General features: G+C 38.6%; 3 protein-coding genes across 4 annotated transcripts; all 3 read right to left on the bottom strand.

Annotated features, from left to right (window-relative positions):
• Nucleotides 1-1985: 1985 nt before the first annotated feature.
• Nucleotides 1986-17068, bottom strand: sec31b (SEC31 homolog B, COPII coat complex component). 2 transcript variants are annotated; one of them, XM_008436894.2, is made up of 26 exons: nt 16952-17068; nt 15933-16165; nt 15298-15493; nt 15115-15210; nt 14707-14847; nt 14111-14253; nt 13920-14019; nt 13665-13826; nt 13145-13297; nt 12563-12793; nt 12405-12479; nt 12222-12314; nt 12023-12134; nt 11738-11916; nt 11136-11262; nt 10808-10953; nt 10105-10278; nt 9851-10003; nt 9558-9750; nt 7440-7832; nt 7238-7276; nt 5258-5316; nt 4424-4549; nt 4186-4305; nt 4004-4075; nt 1986-3354 (listed from the first exon to the last, which is right to left on the bottom strand). In XM_008436894.2, the coding sequence occupies exons 2-26, from the start codon at nt 16133-16135 to the stop codon at nt 3175-3177; spliced, it is 3666 nt and encodes a 1221-aa protein (XP_008435116.1). In that variant the 5' UTR covers nt 16136-16165; nt 16952-17068; the 3' UTR covers nt 1986-3174. The 2 variants fall into 2 exon arrangements, with proteins under 2 accessions (XP_008435116.1, XP_008435117.1); XM_008436895.2 differs by lacking the exon at nt 7238-7276.
• Nucleotides 17069-17262: 194 nt separating this feature from the next.
• On the bottom strand, nt 17263-19597 carry ndufb8 (NADH:ubiquinone oxidoreductase subunit B8). Its single transcript, XM_008436893.2, has 5 exons — nt 19456-19597; nt 19106-19232; nt 18874-18973; nt 18010-18165; nt 17263-17425 (listed from the first exon to the last, which is right to left on the bottom strand). Exons 1-5 carry the CDS (start codon nt 19586-19588, stop codon nt 17333-17335), a joined length of 609 nt encoding a protein of 202 aa, XP_008435115.1. The 5' UTR covers nt 19589-19597; the 3' UTR covers nt 17263-17332.
• An 800-nt stretch (nt 19598-20397) lies between these two features.
• On the bottom strand, nt 20398-22436 carry gpx9 (glutathione peroxidase 9). The gene is made up of 5 exons (XM_008436892.2): nt 22234-22436; nt 22051-22144; nt 21006-21136; nt 20777-20907; nt 20398-20698 (listed from the first exon to the last, which is right to left on the bottom strand). The coding sequence occupies exons 2-5, from the start codon at nt 22133-22135 to the stop codon at nt 20641-20643; spliced, it is 405 nt and encodes a 134-aa protein (XP_008435114.1). The 5' UTR covers nt 22136-22144; nt 22234-22436; the 3' UTR covers nt 20398-20640.
• Between the last annotated feature and the right edge of the window lie 256 nt (nt 22437-22692).

Genomic DNA, 22692 nt, shown 5'->3' with positions numbered 1-22692 from the left:
AACAAGTTACATTTAAAAGGAACTTTTCTGAAATGTACTTTCAGTAGTATTTTTACTACGCTGTACTGTTTACGTTTGTTTCAGTTATTCTTTTTTTTTTATGAAGTAACGCTACTCTTACTTGAGTAAAATTTCAGGATTCTCTGCCCACTGAGCGACTTCACTGAATCCGAAACAAACATGTTTTAACCAAACACACACAACTGCAGTTTTTGTTAACGTTTCACAAGTTTTATATTGAAACAAACTGATTTATAGATCAATAATTTTGCTTGATTTTGTTTCATATGTCTCATATGAATTATTGTCATTTTTGTTTCTTAAAAGTCCAACATTTCCACTTAACTTTTTATTTTTGGTCCATCTGATGATGGAATTTTTAAATATTAAAAGATTTGATCAGTCAGTTACTCGGTACTCTTTAAAAATAAAGATGGATTCCTTTTTTTTTTTTTTTACTTAATTGTATTATCTGACTATGCAAATATATATAACATCTTTCTATGAATAAAGGTGCGCTGTGCATGTCCACAGTGATCCCAGCTGAGTGATTTCGCAGGACCATGACTCCACAAACCTACCAGGACTGCAGGGATATATTCAGACAGTCCCGTCAGCACATTTCTCCCAAATGATAAACCGAGTCGCCCCTGATGCCTGATTGGCACGATCCGTGGTGTGATGTGTGTGGAGATGTTTCATCAGCTTTCCATGAGCCTCTGAAGAGGCGACAAAGTTCACTAAAGTTCAACCTCACCCCCCAAAACCCCCATCACGTGTTCATAATCGCATCACTCTGCTCCCGGCATGCGACTGAAAGCAGCCAATCAGCAGTCGGGTTTTCACTTCTGATTCCCCTGGACCAATCGAAGCAGAGAAACAGCTGGAATGATTTTAGATTTATTAGGAACATTAGTGGCACACGGGGCGAGTGATTAATTACTTTAACACTTAACATGAGACCGAGGAAGTGTCCTGAATTAGTCTGGTGCGTTCATGAGCCCTGACTCAGGGTGGGAACTGAAACGAGCGGGTTGCTGTGTGACAGACCTCCATTGAAAGCAGACAGAGAGAACACCTGTCCAAGTTGATTTCAAACTTGATTTGATGTGCTTTGCACGAAATCATGTCTGTTAATGGCAATGTGCTGAAAAGTTTCCAAAAAGGTCTAGTTCAACATAGAGAGCAGATATTTTTTACATTTAAAGATTCTTTAAAATGTACTAAACAGATACAGAAAGACTGGTGCTTGTTTTGTTATAGCTGGTCTTAATAAAAGGGATGGTCCATAATGATCCATCGTCTTAAAACAGTTGCAGTCCGAAGAATGATGACTTATGCTAATGTGATTTCATGAGCCTTTAAATCAGCACCACATTTGCTTTTGGTGCTTATTTATACAGGTTCCCATGCAAAATATATGCTGAGAAATGAGGAAAAGTGTATTTGGTCAGCGTTCTGATAGAAAAGTCACTGGAAAATAAAATAACACAACTGTTATAGAAATTTTGCTTTAATAGTACAAGAGATTTGTATTGGCTCCAGAATCTGGATTTAAATTAAATAAAGATGCCAAGAGTATTTTCTTGAGCAATGCTGGAAAGACATCTTCACTGAAAATGTCAAAAATCCTGAATTATTGCTTAAAGACTTTTGCTTGATATTAGTCAAATCTATAAACATATGCCCCTTTCTAAAATTAAACTAGACAATGCTTTGTCAGACTATCCCCATTTATGGATACAAATGCATCCCTCACCATTATCAGATTTTTATTATCCTCAAAAAGGTAAATGCAGCTGCAGGGAAATTATGTTCCCCAAATTGCATTTGGGGAGTTTGATCTTAATCAATTTGGGGAAAAAAAACAAAACAAAGTCTAATCTCACGGATCAAAAGAAAAAGGGATTAAATCCAACCTGTGGCTAAAAGGAGCTCTTGCACTCAGTGAATCAAAGAGCCATTTTATGTTTGAAGACTTCAAATATTGTTAAGTGGAACTTTATTTCAAAAAGATACCGAAATGAGTAAAGTAAGCAACACGGATCGTATAAATATCTGTGCAACCAAAACAGGCACAGTGAGGCACTTTCCTGCCCTCTGCAGCCACAAAACAAACCGAGTTGTTTTTTTTAAGTAGCTACAAAACTATGAACATCATCTGTAATCTGTCGGTTTAAGATTTGATCATTACATCTACGCCATTTTGTTTTTTAAAACGACAGATGTTACAAAATACAACATTGCTGTCTGCATGGAAGGTGGAGTAACAGGACCTTAAACAGAGAGAGTCGCCAATTTCTATATGGTTCAACAGAAATTATTTAAAGTTTTGTTCTAAAAGCTACTGTTTGAATTCATCTTAGGATAAATAGAGGAAAGCATGCACATTAATGCAAATATGGAGGTAAAAGGGGGGAAAAAATCATTCACACAAGCTATCAAAGTTCAATCCGATAGAAAATCAAAAACGTTTGACGGAACATTCTTCTTCAGCGATTTGGCCCAAAGACTCCCCACACCGTCTTTACAAGAAATAAATCCCCGGAACAATCGGAAGTTCAAAAATGCTTTTGATGCCGTTTGTTTTTACAAAATGGTTCACACAGTTGTGTCCGTCTGTTCCTCCCTCACACAGAGTACACAGACGGAGTGGATTGTAAGGACGACCCAGATTTTATTCTCATGATTTATGAAAGTGTGAACCCTGAATGTGTTGTTTTTGCAGCTGGAGCGCTGCATGCATTTTATTACACTCTTCCCCCCTGCACACCCCCCCCCCCACAACATCCACGAGCGCCATAAAGGAAAAATACACACTGCAGTACAATGTAACGCGTTTTATGGAAATACACCTGCTTTGCATCAACCGGTTTCATGTATTACATCACTATTTTCAACTCATATACTCAGCCACTTTCTGAATACATTCATCTTTTTTGTTTTTTTGTTGTAAAAATCAGCACAGCAACATCAACAGACATCTACAAAAAAAAACAAAAAAAAAACAACCTCTACCTCACTGGCTCAAACAGCCGCGGCGGCGTCCTCTGGGAGGGAGCGGGTTCCGTAACGCTTATCAGCCATTATTCTCGTCGTTGACACGTCATCGAAATAAATATGTATACAACAACATGGTAACACTGAAGAGTGGTCGGTGTTGTCTTCGGGGTGTTAGACGCCCAGCTTGTTGGCGATGGTCATGAGCACCTTGAGGATGGGCATGAAGGCAGAGATCTCGCTGAAGTTGCTGCTGCTGACCACCTGAGTGTGGATCTCCAGGCCCCGCTGGTAGTTTTGGCTCGCCACGCAGCGGCTGATCTCGTGGAGTCCGCTCAGGATGTTGTGAGAGAGCTTAAAAAAAAAAAAAGAAGTAGCATTTGGTAACTTGTTATGCCATAGTTATGTTTTTCAGATTATTCAACTCTAATGTTTTTCTCAAATAAGCAGGGAACTTAAATCTCAAGTTTAACCCCTAAAAGGGCATCATATATTTATGGGTTTAAGCCAATAAATCATTTAAAGTCAATTTGTTTTACCGTTCATGTTTTTTTTTTTTTAAAGAGTATAAACGCAAGACTTCCTTGAATTGCTTATGAAAATGTATATTTTCCCCAATTTATTTTCATGCTGAAGAGGAGTAAAACATTTTTTATTTATAGATACACTTTATAGTACTGTCAGGCTTTTAATAAAAAAGATAGACAGATTACTTTTTTATTACCAGAAAAAAAAAAAAGTTTTGGGTTCTGATCTGTAAGTAGTTAGAGTATCAGTTAAAAAAAACATGCTGTAGACAAGAAACCTGACATTTCTGTTTAGCACTGTCGTCATGGAGACACTCTGATCAGCTTCAGTTAGTTGACATCACGTCTCTGAGAACATATTGATCACCACGCAGCCTGCATGTTGACCACGAGCCGTCCGCTGCAGAGCAAACCCTCCCTGCTCCCGTTTGACTCAGGATATGGACGATTCTGCTTCAGCACAAAGCGATCCTTACCGACTGCTCTCTCAGCTTGTCGTACAGGTGTCCCAAACGCTTTCCAGCGTCATCGAGCTTCCTTTTTGTTTGCTGAAAAAGATTTATATGCTTTATGTTACCACATACTTTCCTCTGCAGAGAAAACAGGCTGCGAAATGGCAACAAAAACCAACAGCGGAACGAAAACACGGCTGACTTACAGGATCTCCTGCAGCGAGCTGGCAGCGCTGCACCAAGCTGTCAAAGGTGGTTTTGAGGACCATGTGCTCCGCCGGGATTTCTTTCTGCTCCACTCTCTCTGCTGGCAGCTGCTGGAGGAGCTGAGCAACAAAAGCACACAAATGAGAAAAAAAAAAAAAAAAAGAAAAGCCGATGCCATTCCCGATGAGCGCATTGCTGCTGAGGATTCAAGTAACCGCCCCTCCGTTGGAAACGAACCTGTACGTTTGGCTCCTGAGGGGCTCCGGGTGGGACTTGGGTGTGGTTGTGTGGCTGTGGGGCCTCCACTGGGAAACCCATCACAGGAGCAGTGATGGGGGCTGGTGGAGTGTAGTTGTCAGGGACCTGTAAACACAGAAAGGTTCAAATTTGATACATGGGAATATGCCTTTTTAATTGATTTTCCTTGGCTGCAAAACATAAACTGGTACTGAGGATGGTTTTCCTCACAGTATTTAGAACAGACTATCAAAAGTAAAAAAAAAAAAAAGAAATAAGGAATGGTCATGCCAACTGAACACAATTTGTTCAAAAAGAAGCAGGTAGAAGATAAAAGATCTTTTGATCTTCTAAGTTGCTGCACTACTGTTTTCCTAATAACATGCAGCCTTAACGTCAGATGGGACTGAAGGTTTCTGTTCAGTAGGATGGATGTGAACTGTTACAGTTTTGACACAAAACGTCCAGGAATCCACTGAGAAATTGAAGATGAATAGGGATTTCATTTTTTTCAGCATCACTTTGAATGAATTAAAGTGTCAAAATCAAGATCTCAGTGGTTTGTGGTATTGAAACGTGACATTTTAACAGGAGTATTTACTCGCTTTAGATTCACAGTAAACACTGCCACAGAAAAACCAAACTGACATTTTATGTCATATATTTAACACAATTTGGCCTTAGGAGCAGCAGTAGTGTTTAAAAAAATACTCATGTTAAGAAGTGACTAACATTGGCCAATGTTGATGCTGATATGCATCCCTCTATAAACATTAACCTTAAATGCTTGACTTCTTTTTTTTTTCTATAATCAAGCAATGAATGAATAAATACCTTCTGCTTCCTGGGTCCGGTGCGAACTGCTGGTGGATCATTCCAGCCATCATGTGGTCCTACATAAAAAAATATTATGTTAGTTTTTACATGTAAAAAAGAAAAGTCCCAGCAGATAGAAGTAGATAGCCAAAAAAGCATTCATAAAGCTGCTTTCATACATGCAACTGGCAACATGTACAAACGGTGCTGTGAAAACACCGCAGACGAAACCAGTCAGACAAGACTTGTGTTTACTTGTGTGTGCAGCTCACCGTCTGCTGCTGAGGTGCAAAACTCATGCAGTGTTTTGCAGAACTATTATATCCCTTGAATTTCTCCAAAATTATGACGTTAACGGACATGATTAGGCTTTATGTGACAGACCAACACAAATCACGCACATATAACTGTGCACGGGAAGAAAGTGATTCACCGTTTCCAAAGGTTTTTCCAAGTAATTACAAAAAGTGCGGTGTACACGTTGGTGCGTGGTTTTCTTCCAGGACTGATCTTTATCGAGATCAACTCCTTAATAAGCCTCCCTGTTGTGGCCAAAGCAACAAATCCCCACAGCATGATGCTGCCACCACCATGCTGACTTGTAACTTCCAACTCTGGAAGCTTGCAGCAGCAATGTGACTAAATGAGGAAAAGGTCAAGGGATATGAATACATTTTCAAGGCACTGTAGCTGGCATGTATCAACTCCTGAATTTTAGCATGGGAGATATGTTCTCTAGCTCGCCTCTATCCCAGTTATTTGGCTTTTTTTTCTTTTTTTTTTAGCTTTTGGACTTACAAATGTCTCGCCCGGAACGCTAGCTGGAGATGGGCACCAGCAACCCTCCCAACCCCACTGAGGGAAAAGGGTGTCAAGAAAATGGATGGATGGATGGACTTACAAATGATTTCCCAATTAAGTCTGAATACGACGCTTTAGATTTATTGTGAACTTTGAGGCAATGTTAGTCTGCATAGCAACGCACTGCAAGTTAAAACATGTTTTTTTCAACCGCTCAGATTTTAAAGGTTTGCGCAAATTCAAACGGCTAAGCAAGGCAAAACATATGGGAAGCTTTCTATTTGAAGTTCTCATAAGTAACAAATGAAACTACAAGCAATGCATTCAGTTTAGGTCAATAAATAGCTAGAAAAAAATGTGGTGACATATAACACCTACATTTTTATTTAAAAGTAAACCACATTAAGCAAGCCTTGAATGGTGATTGGCAGGAATCAAATAAAATCTAATTTATTTATTTTTTTCTGACAGGTGATTGCACAACATTTAAGCACAATCAGTAACAGCAGCGCTGTTACAGAGAGAAGAGTCAAAGTTACCTACTTTCAGTATCAGTCAGAAAAGGCACAGAAGTGTTGGAAGGTATTTAAATGACACATCGGCATGTTTGCACGATCAAGACTTTCAGGAAATAACAAGAAAGCTTGAGTATAGCACAGCGGCTGTGTTTTATCTTTCAGTTCTGGCACAGAATATGCTGGAGTTGGAGAGAGCTACGGTAAACATCTAGGTTCTCCAAGAGCGCCTTGTCAGCAATGCTAACCATGCTTATCACTAAAACAAGGTGCTAATGATGGCTTAAAAAGTCAATTTACTATTCATTAGAACAGCAAATTGTTCTGAATATTGTTGTTATATCTTCTTATGCTGCATATTTGAGAATAAATAGGAAGAGGAAGGTCAGTGGAGTACGAAAGCTAGAAATTGACCACAAAACTAGGATCATTGAATACTTCTAACTTGATGAAAAATAAACTTTAGTTACATTATTTTAAAAACTCATTTCAGTCATCTAAACCTTTGAAATCTTCACTTATTGGCTGATACAAGCGGCAGACAAGCGGAAGCAATTCAACAGAAAAAGGAAACTTGTTTCAGCTATTGCATATGCATCGTGGTCTACATGTTTCTGCTTTTCTGTTCAAGCTGTTCTATTTTTTGTTTTGTTTGTGTTATATCAAGCACTCATTGCGTCACCTTGATGATCACACTCGAAATTCAGCCAGGGAAAATTTCCTGCGAATTAAAAACGGTGTGACATCTGAATACAAGTGTTTTCTCATCACCATTACCCTAAAGATGATGTTCTTTATTTGGTAAAAAAAAAATAATAAAAAAAATGTAACCAGATTAAAGGAATTTCACTTCTGGACTGGAACATAATTGATCCCATGTGTACCTGTAGGAGGAGGAGCAACCACAGGGGCCGGGAAGGGCTTTGCTGCAGGAGCTCCAGGGCCTCCTTGGGGATATCCAGCTCCCATATGAGGGAAGGAACTAGACGCCATGGGGGGTGCTGGGCCTTGGCTGTGGAAGCTGCCTGGGAAAATGGGACCCGGTGCTCCTGGTTGCGAGCTTTGTGGCGTCATGCCTGAGGGTAAAGAGGTAGACGGTACAAATCCTATAGGAGGCACCCCGGGGCTTGGAGTGGGGGGCAGGCCTCCAGGGGTGGAGGATGAAGGTGGCAGTGGAGGCCCTGCTAGGCTTGCAGCTGGCATGGGCGGGCCAGTGGGAGAGAAGGGGCCGCCACTGGAAACGGGCTGAGGCTGGAATGGCTGATGAGAAGAGAAAGCTGGAAATGGACAGGAAGAGGAAACATTTACTTAAAATACAAAGTCTAGAAAATAATCATTCTAACATAAGAATAAATGTTAATTTTTTTTATATGCTCTGGTGGGAGCTTGACTTTTAAGTCAAAGAGAATGTTGACATGTGTTGCGCATTTAATAAAAAAACAACAACAACAAAAACACCAAGATGGCCAGAAGGAACAGGTAAACTTTAACTTCATAATGTTCTGGGTTTATACATTAATCTATCATTCCCATGTTTATGAATTATATTTAAAAAAAAACAAAAAAACAATAAGTTCATGGTGTTAACTAAATCACATTTTTAGCTCTATTCTCATATTGGCTGCTAAAGAGTAGATGCAGCGCAGTGAATCAAACACTGAATAAAACCCAAGCTAAGAATTTTATGTATCTGAGCCGTGATTTAGAAGTAAATTAATTCTCTTTTAATGAGTTTACAAGTAGCACGCTTCTCAAAAGAACTGTGGTCCCGAAGATTTAAAAAGCAAAAGCTCTGAGGAACATCAGAGTTCTCAGAAGAGAAAAAGAATTCCCACAAGCAAGTTGACAAAAAAAACCCAACTAAAAAACAATCTTATCAGGTCTTTGACAAAGTAAAAGCAAGTTTGTATGACCTCCTTAATCTGTCTGACCTTGCTGAAAGAACAAGGTTATGCTACTGATAACATCAAACATCATGAGGAATGATGATCATATTCATGATCATGCTCCTCATGATGCTGATAACGTCAACATCATGAAGAACATCAGAGTTCTCAGAGAAAAGGAATTCCCACAAGTATGCTGACAAAAAAAACACAACAAAAAAACAATCTTATCAGCTCTTTGCCAAAGTAAAAGCAAGTTTGTATGACCTACTAAATCTGTCTGACCTTGCTGAAAGAACAAGGCAACTGTTAAGCTACTGATAAACCTATTGTGAATTTTTATTTTACATTCACGAGCATGCGTATGAGAGAGTGGATGTGCAAGCGTGTGTGTGCGCGAGCGTTCAGGTGGGAGTCTGTTGCACTTTCAGATCAATCCATCTTCACATCGACTCTGCTGTGCGTCCTTATTTGCGCTGATGAAACGCTCCCTCACAGCTAGAGGCTGGTACCATTTTGCGCAGTGGGGGCGGCGTGTTAGTTTCACTTCACTAAAGTTTTGTCTGTAAACCACAAAGGTCAATTTTTGTCTTTTCAGACCAAAACAATTTTTTCCACATTCATGTGGGTGTGGCCTCGATGGCCTTAAATAGGCTTGTTATTTAAGTGTGCAGACATGCGTTAGTAGAGTCGTAGTTGCGATTTGGGAGATGCTTGGGCAATGGTGTATTTTGCTTTATTTATGGTGCATTTATGGTGTATTTCCTTGATTTAAAATTCTCCACAACTTTATCCACGACCTGTCTGTTGTCTTTCCTTGCCTTCATGATGCTAATTACATGGCTTCTGAAGGCAACTGATTGCACTGGATTTAATTTAAGAGAATCAGATCAAAAGGCACTAAATGCAAGACATTTTAGATTATTTTTTTTTTTTACTATTTATCCCTTTCACTTCTCAATTATATGCTCATTTTTGCATGCTTATCATGGGAAGTCCCACTCAAATACTAAAGTTTGTAGTTGTCACGTGAAGAAATATTTAAAAAAAATTTAAAAAAGGATACGATACATTTTGCAAGACAGATTCTTTAAGCTAATTTTCAAGCTTCCAAACCTGGAGCTGCAGCAGGATGTTGCGGATACGAAGGCCTTACAACTGGGCGGGTGGAACTGGGCGGATGTGCATGAGTGGATGGTGGCAGACCTGGGCCTGGGTTGGGTGGAGGAACTTGAGGAGTAAACATTGATGGCATTGGAGGCTGCTGTTGTGAAGGAACCTGTGGTGGAGCAGATGGCTGGAACTGACTCTAAGGTTAAAAAACACACATAAAAAAACAGTATGTTGAGCAATTTAAACAAAAATGCTTTGTGGCATTATGACTGAATTCATGGCTAAGCCATCTCTACCATGATGGGTGCTTTTGGTGCAGGAGGCTGAGCTGCAGGAGTGGGATTAGCTGTTGGCACGCCAACCCTATTGAAGGAGTTTGGAGGTTGCTGTTGGGCAGCAGCCTCTCCCTGAGCATGGTACAGCCGGTCTCTCAGCATCCTGATGCCAGGCTGATGAGAAAAAAAAGTTGTACGAAAACCAAGATTTGGTTAATTCAAGTGAGAAATTACACAAAGTCAAACTAGAGGCTTTAAAATAAGTTTTTTTTTACTTGATCTGAGGTGTCAGGCAGGTATGTCATGGCAGTGGCTAAGCTGCCCTCTGCAGCCAGGATGCCAGCGTAGCAGGTCAGCTTCTCAGCCAGCACTGGGCTCTGCACTGCCACCTCACTGTTGCGGAGGCGCTCAATCGACTTCCGTAGCATCATCACTTTTTCAACCAGATCCTACAAAAAAAACAAAACAAAAAACACAATGTTCACATAAATCCATGCACAGTTTTAACACGGGCTTCCTTCTCCTTTCTCTTAAAGACTCAGATTTCTAACAAAAAGTCAGAAAATGAATTTTCGTTCCAAACTGGACCGACGTAGATTAGATCTATTTCAAATACTAAAACACTTCTGAGCTGGATTATTCTGTATTAAAACAAAACACAACTCACTTCTTGATCTGTAAAACCAATATTTAGTTTGTACAAATTCATAAGAACAGAAGTTTAAATTATTGTCTGCCATCACACCAGGTGAAATAACTTTTTTTTTTTTTACATACTTTTTCTGAGTCTATGAATCTGTACTATCACAGATTAACTCCAAAAACAATCGACTAGAAAACTAGTTCTTATGAGGAAAATGAATATAGTAAATAATAAATAGTAAAATATACATTTAACATTTTGCTAATTTCTTAAAGATCTAGAAAAATTTTAAAGTTGCTTTTATACCGATGCACACATCCATACTGAGATTGTACCTCTAGCCCGAGAGGGGAAGAGCAGTCTCTGTGCAAGGCCCAACACTCCACCAGCTTTTCAATGTTCCCAGAGCAGATGTAACACAAACAGGCCTGCAGGCAGCGCTTCTCTGTGCCCTCGTGCACCAGCCGGTTTCCCAAGGTATCTGGCGGGACAAATGGCAAAACTCCAAAATATTAAAGATAGAAGAACGACTGGAAATGGAGCAAGGACATGCATAGGCTGGTGTTAGTGAGAAAATCAAACCCTGAACTGCAATTTTATACTTCCCAGAGAGGGGAGGCATGTCAGGGTTCGAGTTGCACGCCAAGGAATGTTTAAACTTACCGCAAAAACAAGCAAAGTCTTCAGGGTGAGCGTAAGTCAGCAGAGCGGCAAGAGCTTCCTTCCAGTTGTCCAGCTCACAGTTCTGCACGATGTCCCTCCAGTTCTGGGTCACCACTGATGATATAAGCTGGAGTTTGTGGGAAATAAATTATGATTTAGCAAAACATTATGTTAGATGAAGTTATATAGACTGATTACACACAGATATATATGTATATACAGGCTACTTCAAGCATATATATTTAAATAGCCACTGCTACAGAAATTGGCTGTTCATAGACTACTGTATCCATTGCACACTAAAGGAAAGTTGAGAGGAAGGAAAAAGTGTAGTAGAAAATATGTATTACCTTGATTATCCAGGCCATTGTATAACATTTCTATATTGAAAATCCTTTTTTTCCATCTGTAATATTCACATTTTCTGAAAAACTGAAGGTTGTTTTTTTTTGTGCTAACCCACAATAATCAGCAAAAATAACCTCATATCTCACTGGATGTAATGAATCCACATAATGTTCAAGTTCAACTTTCTGACTGAAAAGATTTAACTTGTCATTAATATTCCAGTTTACTGAGATCCACCTGCATCACAATCTTACCATTGATATGCTGTTTTTTTGCTTGCTCAGGTATTTCTGCTGTGTCTTCTTGAGAAGGTCCTCTCCACCGCTGATGGACAGCAAAATGGCCTCAGCATAACGACCATCGTTGAGACACAAATCCACGGCTCCCTCAAAGTTGCCAACCAGCAGCGCCTGGCTTATCAAACCGTCAGTGTCTGCAGAAATGATTGGCATTATGAATCAGGTGATCAACAGAAACTGCCTCTGAAAAACAGCAATGAGAAAAAAAGTTATTCTTACTTATTAAAGAAAGGTTCTTACCACATGATACAGGGATTTGGAAGGTGGAATTGTCCTTGGGAGTATGACTGAAGAAGTCTGCTGGTGAAATGGACCCTGAGGTTCTAGCATCAGCTGCAGCTTCATCTGATCTCTGTAGAGAGAGAGAGAGAGAAAAAAGGAGATTTAATTTTTCCAGAAGTTACGATTTCAAAACTCACAACTGTGGAGAACATCTGACCTCAGTTGTGAGACGCTGCATCTTCTCTGCAAGATCTTTGGCATCGACTCCATGGCCGTTGGATTGAAAATTCTTCCCCAGACATTTTGAAATCTACATGAAGATAACGTTTTTACAGCTACGACATGGTATGACTCAAAGGAAAGGTAAGAATCTATTTAAAAAAACAAACAAACAGAATACCTTTCTCTCCAATTCATCTTTGCTGAAACCCAAAAGTTTAAGGAATTTAATACGGGCCTCGTCCTCAAAGTTGACCTGTAATTCGAGGAATGTGACACGTCATAACCCCAGACTGAGTCAGAGATTCAGCTCGTGTCTAAACATGAGGAGACTCATACCAGAAGGAATTTCCATATATCCTGTTCCGCATCCGACTTGGCGTTCTGGATCTTGGCCTGGCAGTAGTTGTTGAAGGAACCCGACTGCAGCGCCGCCTGAAGCTCCCTGGAGCGCTGGAGGAACTCTGTCTCCGTGGTAACCTGGCTCACAAACACTTGTCTGGGGACAGGCTGGGGGCTTTGCACCGGAGGAAGCTTTGGATTCTCAAAGGTTATCAGCTTTCCACCAAACTGGAAAAACAACAACAAAAAAAAAAAAACAGAAGTTCAATACTATGAAAAAACATGGTGTGCATCTAAATCCAAAAAGAATTCATCCCCTCTGAATATTTTCACATTTTCTTCCAAGTTTTTGCAACCATAAATTTAAATGTATTTTACTGGGATCACAGTAGTTCATAATGGTGAAAAGGAAGGTAAAAAATATATGGTTTAGTTTTCATACTTAAAATAATAATAATAAAAAAGAAATAAAATAATCTGTAAAGCCAGCCTATGTATTCAGACTCCTTTGTTTGGATACTCTTAAATAAAATCCAGGGCAACCAAACACAGCATGAAGTACTCTAATATCACACTTACCCCAAAGGAAGCTCCCACTGGCCTGCGCACCCATTTAGGTGGCTTCTTCAGAGGAGGAACGATGGTTTCCTGCACACTGGGCTGAGGAACCTGTAGAGGAGGCAGCACTTGTCCCGTACCAAAGGGATCCATTGTATCAAATGAAGAGGATATCTGGTAAAATATAAAGAACATGATTTGTTCAATTAACAACTGCATGCTAAATCAATTCAGTTATTTGTAGATTTGTAGTTATTTGTAAGAGAATATCTCTTTTTCCATGTCCAAATAAATACAAACACAGGAAAACTTTCACATGTTTAAATATTTGCATCAACTCTTTCTTTTCAGTACTTCCGCTATAATAAACTGTTTCTATGGATGTTTGTCAGGGGAAACACCACTTCTCTAGGAAGTATTTTCTTCCCTCTTTCAAATTTAGTTATTCGTCAGCGTGATTTCCTTTATGACAGCACCATCTTGTGGACAGATAACTAAATGTTCAAAACGTTTAACATTTAAAATTTAAACTAGTAATCACCATGTCAGCTGTGCTTTGCTGCTGAGCCTTCAAGCTCCCTCCCATCACAGAGTAAACTGTTATTCTCCCATCAAACGACGCTGCTGAAAGAAGGGCCGGATTCCTGGGGCACCACTGGACATCAAAGCACCACTGGTTTGTAGTTGGAAGCTCATAAATTACCTAAAATTAAAAAAACAAGACACCAGTGAAGATCAATATAGCAAAGAGAGCTAATTTCAGAACTACATACAGGTAAATGAAAACCTCAAATACCTCTCCAGTGTTTGGATTCCAGCAGAGGATCCTGTTGTCTTTTGCGCTACTCAGGAGGAGCTCCGAATCGGCCTGGCTCCACGAAATGGACAGAATTCCTCTGGAAGATGCCAGCGGCACAAAACTCAGAACAATCTAATAAAAATTCAATCAAATTTATGCTAACGAGAGATAACTCAGTAAAACTGTACCTTTTGTGATTTTCCAGCACTTTAAGGGGTGACGTAGCAAAGCGAAGGTCCCACATCTGGATGACTGGCTGTCGGTCATCTTCTGAGGCCAACACCAGCTGGGTGGCCACGTCAGGGTGCCACAGCATTCCCGAACAGTGCATCTTCAGTCACATAGCAAGGTAGAATGCAAAAATCACAACACCCATTTACCATCAAAGTCTTTTCAATTTTATTTTTTTATTTACTGGGCTGCACCTTTTATTTCAACATTTCAGATCTGAATAAATTTTTAATTGATAAGTTACCTTATTTCAGTTGTTCAAGTAAAAAAGTGAAATAAATAAAAACATAAAGCCTTTTTTTTAAAAGTGAAATACTATTGCCTTTTTGATTACATTTTAAAGTACATGTGAAAGTTAGGGAACAGTATAGTCTGAGTATAGTCTGATTTCTATGTACTAGAAACATTATATTATTGCAAATGTATTACGAATGGACAAAAAATTGCTTAAAATAAATTATTAAGGGAGCCTTAATTACATGACCTGATGGACAACAGGCAAATCTCAATTATCTCTTTTTAATAATTAAAAAAAAAAAGAAAAACAACCAACCCTGTTGCTGTGATCACTGATCTTTATGATGGGCTCATTCTTCCTCAAGTCCCACACAACCGCTTTCCCACTGGGGTTAGCAGAGGCCAGGATGTGCTGAACCTGCCTGTTCCACGACACAACACTGATGTCTTCAACGGGCTGAAACAAGAGAAAACAGCTGCTTGTCCAATACAAATCAGATCATTAACGGTCAGAGTGTTAAAGCACTTTGACAACTCTGGAAAAAAGCAGGTCAGTTTCACAAATAAGAGCAAAGCAGACACCATAAACAAAAGAGGTTCCACTCTTATTCAGGTTTCAAATTACAAAAATAGGAAATTAAATTTGAAAGTGACTGTGGTTTTAATTGTAAATAGGTTTATATAGCACAATAGAATCTGCGACTTTTCTAAATCCAGTACTTACCTGCGTTTTTGCTCCTGGAGTCATTGGGCTGCTGAAGTTATTTAGATCCCAGATGTAGATCTCGGAGTCATTGGCTCCAGAGGCAAGAAGATTACTCTGCGAAAGAAAAGGCCACAGATGGAAAATTATGAATTATACGAGATGTGCTTTTAGATAATCTGTCTATAATCGCAATGCATTTACCTGGAACGGGTTGAAATCAAGTGCATGGACTGGTCCTGTGTGTTTGTCAGACTGCCCAACAACTGCCTCTGCTCCAGAACTTATGATAGACTCTGGGTTATATACAGTCAATGTGCCATTTTCGCTTCCCCCAACGAGTCTCCCTCCAGTTCCATCTTCTGCCGTACCGAAATTTACCCATACAATGCTGTGCAACCTATGGGAGCAAAACAGGCATTACTGTATTACCCCCAAAGCCTGCAAAAAATAAAAGGGCAGCCACCCTCTACGTGTGCAAAGAAGGTTGAGACAAACAATTGCACACTACAATTTCAGTTTGCTTGTAAATAAAAGAAAAATGAAGAACATCCAATATTTCATTCCACTTGAAAATTATGTGCTACTTTTTGTCAGTCTAGCACATAAAATGTTAGCAAAATACATCAAAGCTTGTGTGTAAAAATGTTCCAAGGGTGTGAATAGTTTTTACAATGCACTACGGTTGCAATTGTAAACAGCTATGGCCTGTAATAAAAATGCAGCATAATCCACCAGTAAGCAAAATCAAAACCCAAAACGCAATGCAAGTTCTATGTACTGACTGATGGAGACTGCAGGATGTGCACGTTAAAATGTGTAAATGTATGATAGAGTACCTGTTTGTGGTGGGTAATGAACCCTTGAGATGCATCTCCAGAGAGGGGTCGGCAAAATCCATCTCAAATATCTCTATGGCAGCTGTGGTGTTGAAAGAAGCATCGAGCTGTTGTGCTGATGTTCCTAAGGCCAGGTAGATCGGATGGTGTCCGGCAGGACTCCATGCCTGGTGGGCAGTCCTCTGAATTTCCTTCAACCTCATCTTCCACTACAGAGGTTCAAGTTTCAAAACCTAGGAAGGTGAGACCACCGGTGTATTATTTTATTATAGACATTTTTTGCTGTACAGGTTAACATGACTAATAAAGATAAACAAAATCTGATGTTCTCAGTAGAAAAATAAATGCATAAAGCCCTAAAATTTATTGATTCTGGATTCCCAACTCTGGAATTGATAAAACACATTGAACCGACACCAGAAGACGACATCGCTCCCCAAATCATCTGTAGCTATCGATTTGGTTACATTTCTCCTTTTCCATTTTGCTGAAGCACAGCAACATCCGTTCAGATTATTTCTGACTGTTACCTGCCATAGGAAATGCCTTTAAATCCAGTCTACTTCACACAGCAGTAACCCGAATAACAAAAATAATCACACCATAATTATAGCTCATCTACAATTGATTCAAATTGATGTAGTTCTTAGTACTATAATCGTCAAGTTGCCAGACTACTATCAAATAAGATTTTTCTGTTTATCTGCCATGTAGCTAGCGAGTTAGCATTTCGCAAGCATACCTCGAACATAGCCTTCATTAAATTTCGAAATGTTAAAATACGAAATGTATTAATATTATTTAGCGTTAGGGTTAAAATGCGATATATTCAACCAATCTATGAAAACACCATATCTTAAATTTTTCACTTTATACTCCCAGCCGATGCTGCTGTTGCTAGCTAGCTAGCCGTTAGCCACCACCCCAATTGCAGTACATCAAAGGCAAATATAACAAAGGATATAAAGACTCAATTTAAATCTCCTGGTTAGGAAAATGTGTTTTTAAGAGCAACTTACGTAAACTGTGTTACACAGCTTGACAATTTGCGTCTACACGCTCCAGTGCTACTTATCAGCGAAGCTAGCAGCCTAGACCAAAGTGCTACTGCCGTGTTGTCACTAAGGTACGGATCGCCCACAGGGACATTTTACATATAGCCTCAAATTTCAGCTGACCTAACGCCCTGAACTCATCGGAACCACATCTGGGATAGTACAATTGTGAGAATAATTTTTTTTCATTTGAACATTTAAAAACATCAAGTGCTGTTTTTATTTAATGAAACAAATTTAGTCTTTACATAGAACAAAATACAATTCCACACAGATATTTTATACATTAACGTAAGTCTTTATTTTCGCCAGAAATATATACAAGAGCAAAATCGTATTTTAAGTTTAGATTTCATAATTTTTAACTTCTTCTGGTGTCTTTGCAGGATCTCCTCCTTTCTCCAAGTACAGGTTGTTGTAGGGATATTGCTTTGGGGCCTGAAACGAGAAATAAATGAGTGTATTACTAAATACATAAATGCAAAAATAAAGCAATACGAAGCAGAAAAAGCAACAAGTGCCCAAAGTTATCAGGGTGTGTATGTCTTGTCTTAACATCCTGTAACCATAACCTGTAATAAGTTCCCCAAAGCTCAGAGATTAGGTTAAATCATCAATCATCTGAAATGAAATTCCCTGACTGCTTTCTCCCCCAATGTGATCTTATGATCTGTTTTGAACATTTTATTGTGAGATGTGGTTTAAGCATCATTAATGCACATCTCATTTTGGTACTATAAGATGGCAAAACCACCAAAACAAGCTTTCTTTGAAGACTGTTTTGGTGCCTCTTCCATACAAGATATTTCTTAAAGTGTTAAAGATCTGGTCTACACAAAAGTATGTAGCAGCCTTGTAAAATGATAATTTTCCATATTTTCTTTGATCAAAGAGCAGAGTAGGTTGCACTGGTATGTTTTGCTGCATTACTGTTAAGTAGCCAACTGAGCTGATTAACATTTTCCTGTGTTAATTTGTACCGCAGTACAGCAGAGTGTGGTGTGATTTGGGTGTGTACTTACAATAGGTTGATAGGATGGAAATTTCTCCCCCATGTAGAACATGAACAACATGAACCCGATGAAACCAAACAGTTGTTTCCACATTGTTGACCACGGCACAGGGCTTGGAGATGTGTCCACTCGGGTTCTGAGGTACATGTCAAAATTCCAGTGCATCTAGAATATTGGCACAACAGAACAACCTATTAATCTGATGACTCTAGATATGTTTTAAGCATTCATTTGCATATAGACAGAAATTTTTGGTCACAATTCTTCCTTGCAAAGTAGCTCAACCAAGGTCATATTATGTGGAGGAGCATCTAAACATCAGTTTTCATGTCTTCCCACAGAATGCTAAATGGAATTAGTTCTGTATTTTGACAGTCCTATTTTAACATCAATATGCAGGTAAATATGCAGCTCTGTTTAAACTCATTTAAACTCATTGTGTTATTTGAACAAGAAAAAAAATCCAAGTTATTTGATCCAAACTGTTCCTAAAACAACAGAGTAAGAAATGCTCCATGAGAAGAAAGTGTAAGAAGAGAATCACCAAACAGCAAGGAAGCATTCAATTTTAAGAATATCTTTTAACTTCCACTTCAGTTAAACATTATTTTGTGTTGTTCATTCCTATAATAAACACACTGATGCTGGTTATTATAATGTGAAAAAAAAGGTAAATGAATACTTCTTCATGGGTGTCCAGCTATGCGAACTGCAAAATTATATGGTATAGGACTTGGTATTTTATTTAAGAAAGCAATACATATAAATAACAAATGCTTTAAATTGTTAGTATTTACGTTAATTATTAAGAAATTATAACATATCTACAATTAAAAAAAAGACTTTTAGAAGGGAATTTCATCCCCGTCTTACCGGCTCTCCCCAGTTCCTCCTCAAGTCAGGGTGGTCCCATTTGTACCAGGGGTCTCTCTCGTGTTGGGACCTATCTGGTAGTTTTGGGTAATCACCGTAGCTATGGAAACAATAAAATTAAAGTGTTAGTTCCGAATGTCCATTATTGTTCATTCATTGGATTTCTTCTAAATGCCTATAACATTATACAGGAATGCGACATAAGCTGAAAAGTTTTCAAAAAGAAGCTCACCCCTCTCCGTTATCCGGATACGGCTCATAGTCCTCCACCCGAAGATTGTATTTCTTTGCAGCAGCAGCTCTCTCCTCTGGGGTCTTTGGGAATGGACCAGGAAGACTACCCTTTGTCGCACCAGAGGCTGAAACAGCAATAAAAATGCATTTCTGAAAGCAATAATGAACGTGTACACAACCCAATTTAAAAGACTTCGCTCCGCTCATTCAGAACAGCCGCTGACTCTCTGCTAGCTCGAGCTAATGCTCGCTAGTCAAGGTTACGTGCATGAGAAGCTTCCAACTAAAAACCACGACAAATATGTTTAAAGAAAGCTTTCATACCCACAATACTAAAACACAACCTACCTGCTCTACATCCCGATACAAGGGCTGAGAGGCCAGAACCTTTGCCCTTAGCGAGAGCCTTGGCCAAACGTTGGAAACCAACACCAGCCATGTTTACTGGCTGCTGTTGTCTGACAGAATGAGAGGTACGCATGCGCGAAAACGGAACTATGGGCTCCGGTAAGGAACATTGACATTCTTCTGCAATTTGCAAACATTTTCTCTGAAAAGGTGATTAATAAAAAAATAAATAAATACATTTTTAAAAACCACGTCTTTATCAAGTATACAATTTTCTGTTATCTGTTGTCCAGAGTTAATTTTTATTTTGCATTGTGTTGGCAGTGTTTATTATGCAAAGTGGCATACAATGGTGGCAGTAACTGCAGTTGGCTCATGAGACTAAATACAAATACACACTACACTTTAAGAATTTCATTAAAACTTTCAAACCCATTTTTGATTTTTCTTTCAATTCTGTGATGATAAGCTATGATTTTTTAACGCACTCCTTTTACGTTCTTTCGTTATAGCGTACTATAACTATTGTGCTTTTTATGTTTTATTGGGCATTGTAAAATCTATACTGTTTAGTAGCTAAGTATAATTTGCATATTTGAAAAAAGTAGGCACAAGGTTGTGTTGTATTGCACATATACACTTAACAGAAAAAAACACTAAAATTTGTGGCTGTATAATGTGATAAAATATCATAAAGTTTAAGGAGTAAGACTCCTTTTGTACTACATATAAGGGGTGAGAGGCCAGAACCTTTTTCCTTAGCAACATCCTTAGTCAACTCTTAGAAATCAACACCAGTCTTGTTTGCAGGGCATAACTACTGCTGTGCTTAGCTGCTATATTTTTACGCCCAACATACTATTTATTACTATAATAAGATAGTAAAATTTTCAGTCACGTTGGTTTTAAGCTAGGGTTCATCAATGACGACAATAACAAAAACAAAGTTCTAAATTTCATGCTTTATTTTAATTTAGATTCTGAATCGCAGTTCCAAGTCCATTTCCAAGAAGCATGACAGTGACATGGAAACTCCTCGAGTGGCTGAAAGGGAACTTGTTCTCAGAGAGAATGCACTGAAGCTCCTACACATGTTCCTCTTCCAATCAGATTCAGCTCAGGTGCACATATGCATTTACTGAGCGATCATCACTCTGCCATCAGGGAGTGTTTCCCTAAAGTCCATCAGAGAAGGTCTACTATGTCTTTCTCCACCATTTCAATGGGGCAGTGAAGTTCATACCTACACAACAAGGTAGATGGCATGTAACAGAAAAAAAACAGCCTTAAATTACCTGGAGGTTTTGTATGTGATCTTTACCTTTTGAAAGGGGTGCCATCTGAATTAATAAGAAACTTCTCAAAATTCCATCTAATGTCGTTGACACATATTGGGGACCAGTAGAACTTCTTTATATCGCCAATAAGAGGATTAACAAATGGCAGCGAGTCCTGTGGAGAACAAGAAGAGACGAAACAGCTGTGCTAACAGGAACGATTCTGAATCTTTTGAGTGTATACATCTAAAATCTCTGTAGAATGCAGCATACCTTTAGATATGTAAAAAGAGGTTCTTCGTTCAACCCATTCACCTCGATCTTGGCAAAGACGGGAAACTTTGGAACAAACCCACCACCAGGTCTCACATACTTCAGTACATTGAGCATTTCTTCATTCACCTCTAAAAACAGATGCATGTAAAATTATTTATGTACTTTAGTTATTTCTGTGTTAGCACATGTCACTTACAAATAAAAACAGTTTTTTTAAGCGGCATTAATCATAGACTTACAAAAAGTGCCGACTGTTACATTTGGAAGAAGCCAACTATCTTTCAGGAAATGTACTTCAAAAATGTTTGTTCCAGTCAGACGTTTCCGTTCACTTCTCATTCTCGTGAATGTTATATTAATTTAAAGGCTTTTATGGTTGCATTTGAATTGTTATTTTTACAGAGTGAAACAATAAAAACAACTTCAACAAATTTTGAAGATCTAAAATGGATTCACAAGTTTGAATTCACGTTGAATTTTCTCTGATACACTAAGGTTGTAAATCTTATATCCAAGTTCAAATACATACATATACATCCACTAATATTTGATTAAATTCCCCATAACGAAATGCAGAGAAACCACATTTTGCAGTTGTCAGGAAGGTCCTGGCTGGATGTTTAATGAACCTTTGAATTAGTAGAGTTCATTTAAATTGGTTGGTTTCCTTCCAAAGACTCTGCCTTTAATTAAATATTTGATTTAATTTCAAACCTGTGTGTAAGAGAATAACTGTGATAAATTTAAACCTATGCATTGGATTTTCTTTCTTTATTAGTTTTCAAAATTGCATGCTGTTTAATAATCAAAAATAACAATTTCAATTTATCACTTCAAAAGAAAAAATAATATGATAACAAATCACCTTTTACTCTACTTTTGAACAAGGGCTTTTTATTATCATGAGGGACCAGTAAAACAAGTGTTCAGTATGCACACAATGCAAGCAAATAACTTTTCCCTATAAGTCCAACGATCTTTGCCTGATAAACATAATAAGAAAAAGCAATATTAGCTTAATTAAATAAGAGGAGAAACTTACCAGGTGACTGAAGACCAAACTGGTTGCAGGGGAAACCTAACACAGTGAAATTCAGGTTGCCAAACATTTCCATTAGTGCATTCATTCGGTGGTACTGAGAGAACATGGAAAATAATGGTTTCAGTAAGGCTACGTGGGTACACTATGTAGAACATTATGCAGTCAATGTTCTTGAAGAATCACCTCCTCAATCGTTGACCCTCAGAAGGTGGCAACGTTGACAATGAGCAGCACCTTTCCTTTGTAAATGCTCAGTGGGACTTCCTCTCCTTCCAGCGTCTCAGCGGAAAAATCATATATCGACTTGTACGCCATTCTTGTTCTCTGGCTTGTATATGGACTATGTTTACTGAGGAGTGAGCATTCACTCAGCTACTCTGCTGGCTGCTGTCATTCACTGAAAAATAACTTGTTGGGTCAGCAGTTGTTCTGCATGATTGACTTCATTGTTCCTCTGGACAGAGGTGAACTGGCTGAGTAGCTAACTGCTGAACTTAAAAGAGCTCTTGTTTATCTTTGGAACTGGGGGATTAAGAGAACAGTTATTTCTTTTGATATATATTTTGAATTGTGATTTTGACTTATGAGAGTCAAAAATATTTAGTTATGATCAACAAATGTGGTTACATTGAAAAAGGCATA

The sequence above is a fragment of the Poecilia reticulata genome, linkage group LG19 (genome assembly GCF_000633615.1).
Source record: "Poecilia reticulata strain Guanapo linkage group LG19, Guppy_female_1.0+MT, whole genome shotgun sequence".
NCBI classification, from domain to species: domain Eukaryota; kingdom Metazoa; phylum Chordata; class Actinopteri; order Cyprinodontiformes; family Poeciliidae; genus Poecilia; species Poecilia reticulata.
Note: the sequence above shows the minus strand (reverse complement) of the source record. Positions and strands in the feature narration are given on the sequence as shown.

Bases quoted from the DNA above. Each gene is read 5' to 3' on its own strand.
- sec31b (XM_008436894.2), bottom strand. From the start codon at position 16,135: ATGAGGTTGAAGGAAATTCAGAGGACTGCCCACCAGGCATGGAGTCCT. The intron at 7,833-9,557 runs GTTTGGAAGCTT...GTCCATTTCCAG, and splicing joins ACATCCTGCTGCAGCTCCAG to CTTTCTCTTCTCATCAGCCA. The intron at 4,550-5,257 runs GTATTTATTCAT...CTGTGTTTACAG, and splicing joins CCGGACCCAGGAAGCAGAAG to GTCCCTGACAACTACACTCC.
- ndufb8 (XM_008436893.2), bottom strand. From the start codon at position 19,588: ATGCGTACCTCTCATTCTGTCAGACAACAGCAGCCAGTAAACATGGCT. The intron at 19,233-19,455 runs GTAGGTTGTGTT...TTGCTGTTTCAG, and splicing joins TGTATCGGGATGTAGAGCAG to CCTCTGGTGCGACAAAGGGT. The intron at 18,166-18,873 runs GTAAGACGGGGA...CCAATATTCTAG, and splicing joins GGAGGAACTGGGGAGAGCCG to ATGCACTGGAATTTTGACAT.
- gpx9 (XM_008436892.2), bottom strand. From the start codon at position 22,135: ATGAATGCACTAATGGAAATGTTTGGCAACCTGAATTTCACTGTGTTA. The intron at 21,137-22,050 runs GTAAGTTTCTCC...ATCTGTTTTTAG, and splicing joins GTTTGGTCTTCAGTCACCTG to AGGTGAATGAAGAAATGCTC. The intron at 20,908-21,005 runs GTATGCTGCATT...TGTTCTCCACAG, and splicing joins CTCTTTTTACATATCTAAAG to GACTCGCTGCCATTTGTTAA.